Raw genomic sequence first — 10,315 nt, 5'->3', positions numbered from 1 at the left:
TCATAAGGGTTCCAAGACTGCTAAAATAACCTCCAGTTCAAACAGCAGATCAGATGCCATAAATGCTGAAACACATGACTCAATATATTTTTTCAGAAACTCCCTGCCAGTGTTTAAAGTCGATACTTTTCACTCAATATTTCAAATGAGATTTCGTGCATGAAAATACCTGGAGGACCCAAGTCTGTGAAAAGCTGACATGCAACCTAACAAAATCAAGAGGAGTCTGGACAGGAAATAGAGATGATATTTATTCATTTCTGCAAAGAATCTCAGCTCATGCAAAGATACAACTTCTGTAAACAGAATTTGCTGGGACATGACAATAGAAGGTGCAGATTGCTTATTTTCCTTGTGTCAAACAGTGGAATGTATAACAAGTGGAAGTTAGTTTTCTGTTCCAGCAGTAAATTAGAGCTGCAGAATAACTCACCCCAAAAAATCACAGATTCTCTTTTCCAAGTCATATTGTTATTCTTTTTCCAGTTGTGTTGCACAAAATTGTTTACTGGCAGGGACTTTTGCATTGCATGGCTGAACTATGTGGGGTCAGACTTCACTTGGTTAAAGCACTCCAAAGAGCATAATTTTGAGTTCAAAATAAAGTAACACTTTAAGACAGCTGTGAAATTTTACAAGAAACAACATTTTACTTGAGAATGATAAATATTAAAAATCACACCGTGAGTATTTGGAGCAAAATAACAATATCTGATTACATGGGTCTGGATTTTCTATTCCCAGCCTTGGACTCACAAATTTTACTAAAATCAAGTTTTTGCAAACGTTTGTCATCATGTTAATCTGACATTTGAACAGCAGTGGAGTAATTCACAGGCAACTAGAATTTTCTTTATTTAGACATTTTCATTAGACATGGCCCAGTTTATTGCAAAGACAGTAAACCCTAACCCTTACCCTTTTCACAACTGCTGGCCAGCTAGCTGAAAAAACTTTCCTACCTCTGGAAACATTTCTGGTCACAAAAATAATCAAATTCTATGGGTTACATTATAACTGTAATGATAAGCTGTATTAATTTAGTGGAAGTGGGTCATCTTGCTCCTTGAACTGAAAGTCTCAAGATATATTTCTTGATTTGCGTGTGGGGTTTATTTTGGTATATTTTCAGTCACAGCCTGATTCCCTCATCCAGGGAATCAGGCTGTGATTTAAATTTTCATGTTAGGTTTATTTTGTAAAATGATTCTTATTCACCAGTACCCCAGTGAAAACAATGGAAATGCTTAAATTGTGTTTTTGACAGAAATCATCAGAATTTGGCAATTTCAGCTCAGATTGGCGGGTCCAAAACAAAAAAAAAAAAAGAATTTTGTTTCTCCGTTTTAAAATGTTCCAAAAATTAAGAATTTCCCCCGGATCTAAGATCTCCTAGACATTTGCTTTGACGTACAAATGGAGATAATCTTGTTGGATTCAAAACTAGCATCCCACTAGACAGTCAAGAGCACAGTTTGTTTCCATCCCATGTTTTATATTTCTCAGAACATTGGGGGTAAAAACAAAAGTGTGAAAATTAAAAATTGGAAGGTCAGACCTTTAAGAAAAACTAGAAATCTGCATCAGCCATGGGGGGGAAAAAAGCCTAATTCACTAATTTCACAGTTTGTTTTCCAGAAAAACTGAAAAAAGAAAAAAGTTTGATCACTCCTCCTGATTTCTAAAAAGGAAGAGAAACAAAGTGGGAGAATCATTCCTAGAATCAATCCATCTTCAGGCCGAGATGAGTGTCCACACACCAAAGTAGAATGTGGGAGTAGCCACCAGCAGCTGAAATCACCCAGCAGGAAGACAAGAGTCCATTCAGATCAGATGATTCCCTTTGAATCAAAGAGATGAGCGGTGCAGCAGACATGTTGAAAAGACATTCCAACACCTTCTTTATTCTTTCCAGCTTTGCATGAGATTTTTTTTTTGCACGTCTGTGTCATATATATTTATATATTATAGCTATTAGAACAATCCCAGTGAAAGAGTGACAAAAATAGAAGAGACCAGCACAGAAAAAGGCCCAATATATATAATTTGACAAGTCCATCGATTTAAAAATATACATATACAATAATCATGCTGCAAATTTTCCAGATCCCATTTTAAACATTTAATATACTTTTTTGTTGTTTAAACAGGCACAGTAGTGTTACCCTGGATAGAAATGTTAGAAAACATATAAAAAACAGAAGAAAAAAATCATAAAGCTCCACAGCCACAAAGAGGCAGCTGCCGTTGGAAGGAAGAAATCATTCGAATCCCAAGATGTTAACTCAAATCAAACATCTCATGCAATCTTGCTTAAGAACAATGGAATTATGTGTGCAGCATAAAACAATGAGAGAAAGGAGGTTAGATGAGGAGAGGAAGCCCCTGCTTTGTACAGAGTCAGTAGTACTGAGAGCAAACCTCGTCACCGCGGAAATGAGCGGAGAGCAGGAGAGGCTGAACCGTCCAGCACAGTAGTTTGAAGTAAGGCCTCGTTTTTTTTTTTTTTTTTTTATTTTTGTGTTGGCAAATTAACAAAAATCCAAAAGAGAGAGAAACATACAACTGTCATTTAATTACACCTAGCTTGAAAAAAAAAAAAGATATGTGCAAAAAGTTGTACAAATATAGGAAGAGTTTGTTTTTGAAGATTGCTGAGGAAGGTGGTTTGTGGTGTCCACCTTCTTTTCATTCGTCCAGCCGCCAGTCCACCGCCTCCTCCTCTCCTTCCTCCTCGGCAGACTTGCAGCTGAGCTTGAGGCTGGCTGTTGATGGGACACGACGCTTCACGTTGACTGGATGGCCTTCTTTAGGTTCTCTACCTCGATCTGATAGGAAGACAACAAAACAAACTCAGGATTCTAACTCTCTCTTTGGGAGCTGTATGGCTATTGAAGCCCACATAGACTCCAACTGTAGAGTAAACCCTGCTGAAAGAACTCAATAGTTGTTCTAAATGTGCAGATATACCACTGTCAGGTTTCATTCTGAATGATTCTTAATGTATTGTGTTCTATTGAATGTGCATGTTTTTTTTTTCCCGTATATGTATTGCTTGACATATTGAAGTGAATGTCCTTTCCTATCATGTTTTCATTACAGTATAACTCGTTTGTTTTGATCTATGACATCTACTTTGGATTTGTCTATTTTTGGAGTTACTTATATTGTGAATTTATTTTGGTGTCTATTTATGCTATGCGTTTTAAGTTATGTTCAATGAGTAGACCCCAGGAAGAGCAGATGCAGTGAATTGCAACTAACAAAGATCCAATTACAAAAAAAGGACAGAATCATGCAGCTTCCCTGCTTTAAAGGCTTTTCAATTAGAAGCTACACTGTTCTGTGTGGAGGTCGTTACTGAGAGAACGAGACTAAAAATGAGCTATTTTTCATTTTAGATGTTTAAAATAAAGTCAAAGGAAGGCATTGAAAAGGAGACTAATTTCTGTAACATGACCAGAACATGTCTGCTTAATTCAGGGATTTAGGACTTGTCAGAGTACAGCAAAAATTATTTGTCCTTTTCTGCTTTCAGCCTCTCTGCTGTGAAACATTGTGAACTTTGAACTGTTTACAGCTGTTTACAAATCTTAGAGTTCTTCTGTACTTCTTTGGGGAACAAACTTAATAGACCCCTGTGTTTGTAACGCTAGAAACTACAGCCAAGCCTTACATTAGAACATCATTGCAAGTCCAGTGAGTGAGTTTTGTGACGCATCAACCAGGTGACTGTGGCTCATTGGGTAGAGTAGTTATCTTACAACCAGCAGGTTGTAGGTTCAATTCCATCGCTTAGCCACAAGGGACCTGCTGATCTGAAGATTGGTGTATAATATGTTTGAAAAGTTAGAGGTTGTGATTGACATGGTAAGACCCTCCCCTTGGCTCTGATTGGTTGTTTTGACCAGGTGCAGTGTATTAGGGGGAGCTCAATTTTTTTCTCACACTTTATCAGTCTTGTGTTATTCCATCAGGATATAGTTTTTTTATTTTTATTTTACATTTACATACTGCAGCATAAAATGAATATTTATGGATATTTTATTTAGTTGTCAGAATATTAAATTTTTACACTGCCAAAAAGCGATTTCTACTTTATTAGCTTCTACCCATTCTCTAACATCCACAAGTAGAGTTTGACAGACTTCATGTAATGCATCGACATATTGGTGAGCATTATTTTTTTAATTTCTGATTTCCCACAGATGATAACGACCAAAATCCCTGTTAAAATTAGCTGCTGTGACAAACATTCAGCAACCGCCGTTTTCTTCAAACGATCTAAACTTTTGGAAGCTGTGAGGAAGCCTCTTTTTTTGCAGAAGTCTCTATTTGTAGTGGGAAAAAGCCGAACATCTCTGACATGGCGCAGTGTGCTGTGCCTGTGATCCACAGACTGTTATCCCTGCTGTGAAGCATAGCAGCTGAGGCATCCTGCTGACTTCAGTGGAAGACATTAGGCAGGAGCGTAGGCAGTACCTGAGCTGATTTACAAAAACTGACAAATAAACCAACGCACTGTTGTTTAGAGCAACTAAAGAATTGTTTTCTCAATATATGTTCTAATGGGGTTTTTGGAGGAAATGAAGAAAAACTGACGATCAGAAATTAAACTTCAAAGTCCTTCAATGACGATGATATAAAATCCTGATATAAGCATATTGTATCTTTTTTTGTTTTACATACCTGAAATACTGCCAAACTGATGATCTTTCCTCTTTTATCCACAGTTTTCATTCAAAGCCATTGTTTTATTTTTAAGCATTTACAAGGCACAGTGGAGGAAACCTTACAAGTAGGGAAGTAGGATTAAATAAGCCTTTATTTCTTCCTTCTCCCTTTTGAACATGTTATGTTGACATTGCTCTTTATGTTGACTGTTGTTTTACTTTGGCTTGGTTTATTTAGTTAATTTTGTTTTTCCTCTTTCTGTTTTTCCCATGCCCAAAATCACAAAATATGCAAAATGCAAAGCCTTTCCTCTGTCTACATCCCCCAGAATGCTATGGGGTTCCAGCTTAGAGTTCAATGAATATTCTATATACTGAACGTTGAATATTCTATCAGATGTACTATTTATTGATAATGATCACTTATCTATCATGATATATTGTGTCCAGCCCTAGACGAGGCTTTAAACAAATCTACTAGAGATTATTGCTAAAGTGAAGACTGAATTATTTAACTGAGCTCAGATTCATAAAGTTATCCAAACTGTAGGAATATGTGTTTTGGAAGCTATGAACAGCTATGTTGTTTATAAATTAATACCGAATTTTGTTGAATGGTTGCCATGGAGATTAAAGGATTTCTGAAATATGCATAAAAATCAAGGCAACTCCAGGTATGTTTTTAGATGATGTAAAACTGAAAAAAGTTGATTTTACATGATGCTGCCCCTTAGTGCCCATCAACGTATTCTTACCGCTTGAACTCTGTCTCAATATAAATTCAAACATAGATGTGTTGTATTGGGATTTTAACGTGTCAATATTTGTTTAAAGTGGCGGCCTAATGAACACAGACAGCTCAGCGTGTGTCTGGGAGGAAGCGGTGCTACCTGCAGGGCCACGCGCTTCACTCGCTCCTCATCCAGGTCTCGCCGCAGCTCCGTGATCTCTTTCCTGGAAACAGACACACACCGGCAAGGGTCAGCAAACTTTCTGCTGCTGACGGCGTTTCAAACAGCTTAGACTGCCGAGTATGAAGAATGTCAATTGAATGACTCTGAAACCTGCTTGACGTTCTGATTGACACTTGCTGTCTTACATTTGCTGGGCTTTGAGGAGCTCCACAGACAGCAGCAGGTCTTTTATTTGGCTTTTCAGCTCATCCTGCTGGGCGCTCTGCTCCACCATCTCCAGATGGGCTCTGCTGTTCTGGGAGATGCTGACATCCAAGCCGGCAGCGGCGGCAGGGCCCGGCTTGGGTTCAGCGAAACCAGGCCGGTGGGGTGGTGGAGACTGGTTGGAAGGCTATAGATGGAAAAACAACAGGAGCAGAAGACTTTACTGCACTGTAGATACTTGTATCAAGCTCAGAATGACAATTTTGTGCTGGTAGAGAAGAATTTCTGGTTTCACCTGTGTAAAATAAATTTCTAACAGGGCTGGTCTGCTTACTTTCTTCCACCACACCACTTAGGTGCATCAAAGCCTGTCACAAATAGGAATGCACTCATCTATTTTTTCCCCACTTCCGACACGGATACAGATATCAGAGGTCTAGTATCAGACTATACCGATTCAAAACATCACTGAATTGACTTAAAACATTAAAAAAAAAAAAATCAAGCATAAATGTACTGAGTTACACATTTATTTGAGAAGTCTACACCAGTGCAGCACAATAAAATAAACCAATATCTTCACAAGCTTAGTCAAACATGTAACAACACAACTTTAATTTGTTCAGTCAGTGCAATTAGCAGTAAAACAGCCTTGATTGATTAGTTGTTTAATGCAGCAGGCTTTGGTACATCTATATGCATGCATATGGATAGTAAAGATGCAACAATATGACATCATTATTTTGTACAATAATGGTGATTCATTTTAGAACAATTTATGAAGATGTGTTGAACTACATCCATTAAAATGCTTTTTATGAGCAAAATTAATGCACAAGGAGCCAATTTTATTATTCTGGACATAAAAGGTCATTTTTCCCAGAGGGGCTGTAACTAATGATTATTCTATGAATTGGTTATTCTGCTGACTATCTGCATCCACATGTCTGTTGATGTTGTGTTCAATAGAAGAGTTTTTTCTCATCTTAAATTCAAAATGTATATATGTTTGTTCTATTATCAAATGGCCTTTGTTGAGTCTGTACACTCCAGATAAGGATTAATCAATAGTTAATTATTCCAATTATTGAATTATCATGATTGATTAAACTTAACAAGTTACCTTTTTGTGTTCTGTTGGCTTGGGTTTGGCACTTTCATCCTCATCGACCTTGAAGACTTTCTCAGCACTCACTTCCTTTGTAGGCTGCAAGTAGACATTTATTCAATTATTAAGTGACATTAATGTGTTTTTTTTTTCTTTCTTGAAAACTGAAACAGAAATAAAGAAAGTTCATGCCAGGAGTTTCCCTAAAGCCATCCAAGACTGAACTCGGGTCACTTTTAAAAGGCTGACAATCAGTTCCAGCAACAGACTAAATGTCATACCTTACTTCATAAAAAAGAAGAAATACTGAGATCCTCTTTGAAGCTACATTAGTATTAATGTGAGACTGATGTAAAGATATAAATAAACAGCAGGCTGTGTGTTCTTTGAGGCCATTTACTCCTAGACTCAAACCCAGATCAGACTCAAATGTTAATAAGTCTCATCTATAACTAGTTGGGTTCTTTAAAGCATGGCTTACTGTTGATTTCGGGTCACCACGGCGATGAGCACGCAGGTGAAGTTTGAGCCAGAAACTTACTGTCAGATAATCCATTATTAACGATGTTTCTGCTTTATTATTTCTGGGCTTCACTCTCTGTCCATTCCACTAAAAATATTGAGCCAACTTTGAGACAGATTGATTGCAGAGGGGTATTCGACCCGTGGTGATGGGAAGTGACTGTGGCAGACTTTAAAGTTCATTTGGAGATAATGATGAGAAATGGTAAATCATTCAGCCTTTTCTGTGAAAGACCAACAAAAATTGGGCAGAATTGTGAAGTGGAAGGAAGACAAAATAGTTTTCAACATTTATAAAGAAAAATATGGAAAGTAAAACTGACTTGGCAAAGTTTGCACATCTAGAAAGTGAAATGTTTGTGTGTGACATTAGGCCAAATGTAGAGCATTTAAGTTTGACCACACATTCTCAACTGGATTTAGGTTTAAACTTTGAAGTTCATTCATCACACAAAATTCCAACATAAAGACATTAAAGTTGATTCTTTTGATGTAAAACATTTTTACAAGCATTACGATTTGTGTGTTCTTGTGCAAATGTTACAAAATCACTTTCTACCTCAACTTGTGCAAAAAGTCACCACTTCATTTTCTGTTTGAGCTGTTTGATCAAAGTGTCTGAATGGTTATGTCAGAGTATCTCACCGACTGTCCTCCGGCAAACTGTCCAGGGAGCCTCCTGCCAGTTACCTTTGGTCTGGAAGTGGTTAGGTGGGAGAGCTTCTCTGACGCAGATGATAATTCATCAAAACTCATCAGATCTTCTGGGGAGAAAAAAAAAGTAAAAGAGGAGATGAGGAAAAGAAGAATATACCAGAGAGAATCAGTTCTACGTGGAATGTTTCTTGCATGATTAAAGTGACGTCCAATGGTGACCCTATAGGTTTCCATTTCATTTGAGCGCTTTCTGGCCTGAAGGTAGGTTGCTTCCTGTCTGCAAATTAAATTGGGAAACATGGAAACAGGAAAAAAAAAAAAAAACTAGAATCTGCATATCTTTTTATTGCGATGAGGTGAATCACGCAAACATTGTTGATAGAAATCGATAGAAAAATAATAATCCCCGAATGCAAATCAAATGTGACACAAACGACCACATGAAAGGGAGATGACAGTCCAACCGCAACTTCCATTAAGAGTTAATGGTGCTGAAGAATAACTGAGATTCAGACCAACATACTCTGCCATTTTTCACAACTAGGTGTCATCGTAAGTATTTGAAACCAGTCATTCAGGACTTTTAGAAACATTAAGCCATTTTCCTCCGAGTTGAACTCAAGTTTACTGCTGCTTGCTTTCATCCTAACACTTTGAACAGTGAACAGTGATTTCTAACAACATGAATGAATACCATGCACACAGTGTTTGTACCCAAGAACACCTGCACAGGTATTTATTTAGGCATGCATCTTCTCTACTTTCCTGGACAATGAAAATCTTCCCCTCGGAGGTAGAGGCTGCAACAACTTCAACATGTTATTGCTCGTTCCATTGTAAATTTATGATTTGGATAAAATATTTAATGCTGCAAAAGTACAAGCCTTCAAGAAAATACTAGAATAAAAGCGTAATAAGAGGCCTGTGTTTGAATTATGTACATATAAAACAACCATCAGGATGTGAGGACTGTGGTGGTTCATTGTGAAATTATTACAGAGCTTTAATTTTCCGTTTAAAGCACCTCAGAATAGCTTTCATCCATCATTGATTAATTTGTTTCCACCAGCTTTTTTTTCATTACTACAAAGTAAAAGTTGACAACCCTTGAACACTCTGCGCAAATCTTTCATAGGAAAAAGTCTTGCTGCAAATTAAAAATGAATAGCCTTCAGAAAGTGCATTTAAATGTGTTTGGAAAGGTATCAGAGACTCTTAGTACGGGAAATGTGTTTTGTTTTTGTTTTCTTGTGCAATAAATGGATAGAAAATCAATTTAAATAAGACATTTAATACTCTTGACTTCACATGTTCATCAGCAAGGACAAGAACTCTGTTTAAGGTCTTTCAATGTGACGGTCTTTCAATGTGCGTCCCCGACTTTTCCAATAAAATAATGAAAAGCGTTTTGCTATGTAGCAGCACTTTGCACCTACTCTACAGTAATCGGCTGCAGATGGAGAGCTCTGGCTGTAATTGTGGGAATGATGGAGTTTTCATGTTTAGTGTCACAGTGTGACTGACTGGTTTGTTTGGAGCTGCGCCGACTTTTAGCACCTTCACAGACGTCTGGTCAGGAGATCTCTGAGGGCCGACAGGCCTTCAGGTCAGCTTTACTCAGTCATCTGTGATGTTTTCCAGCTGCGACCTTTCAGTCTTACGTTCTGTTCCGACACATCCCCGTTTGTCACTACACGTTCCTGCTTCTAAAATATCACTCTCAAATCTATTTATTTTTCAGTGAAGTTTGCTCTCATTCCCACAGTTGCTGTCTGTGTCATTTACTCTAGCTTTCCATGGGATCTTTTGTCTTAAACAACTTTAATTCCTTTAATTTTATTGCTCCTAGGGGTCTGAATTTTAACTTTAGTGCCATTTGAGTTTTTTTGGATGAGATGAGGTCTCAAACTCTGAAGTCTGGCCACGCTTTAAAACTCAGTTTTGATAACTTTTAATCTCACAAACTGACCTCGTTTGAAACCGACTGATCAAAATCGCTAGGGGGAGTTTGATCAAATGCACCGGGTATCAAAGGGAAAACAGGGTCAAAATTAGAACTTCAATTCAAGACGGCCAAATTCCATTTTATTGCACATCATGAGTGCCAGAGGGTTTTTCTACCTTGGGGAGTTTTGCAAGTGTACCAAAATTCACAGCTATGCAGTAAAGTAAGGTCAATGCGGGAAAGTTTGAAAGTTGCCAGGGGGCGCTGTGGAGATGTTTGATGCAATTTTTGC

The 10,315-nt window shown here is 37.7% G+C and overlaps 1 protein-coding gene across 5 annotated transcripts in view; it reads right to left on the bottom strand.

The window, feature by feature from the left end:
• Positions 1–2,499: 2,499 nt before the first annotated feature.
• The window catches only part of cd2ap (CD2-associated protein), a 54,233-nt gene continuing 46,417 nt past the window's right edge, over positions 2,500–10,315 (bottom strand). For 2 of the 5 annotated variants that reach the window (XM_015024351.1, XM_015024356.1), the window contains 5 exons: positions 8,067–8,185; positions 6,915–6,998; positions 5,773–5,978; positions 5,564–5,627; positions 2,500–2,828 (listed from right to left, as the gene is read on the bottom strand). In XM_015024351.1, the coding sequence (XP_014879837.1) occupies positions 2,787–2,828; positions 5,564–5,627; positions 5,773–5,978; positions 6,915–6,998; positions 8,067–8,185 (515 nt within the window). In that variant the 3' untranslated portion in view covers positions 2,500–2,786. The remainder of the gene's footprint in view (positions 2,829–5,563; positions 5,628–5,772; positions 5,979–6,914; positions 6,999–8,066; positions 8,186–10,315) is intronic. The other 3 variants (XM_015024355.1, XM_015024354.1, XM_015024353.1) reach the window with 3 other exon arrangements.

Source organism: Poecilia latipinna, unplaced genomic scaffold, assembly GCF_001443285.1.
Source record: "Poecilia latipinna isolate Pla-1442-1.1 unplaced genomic scaffold, P_latipinna-1.0 Scaffold3625, whole genome shotgun sequence".
NCBI lineage: Eukaryota > Metazoa > Chordata > Actinopteri > Cyprinodontiformes > Poeciliidae > Poecilia > Poecilia latipinna.
The sequence above is the reverse complement of the archived record's forward strand: the minus strand, read 5'-3'. Positions and strand labels throughout refer to the sequence as shown.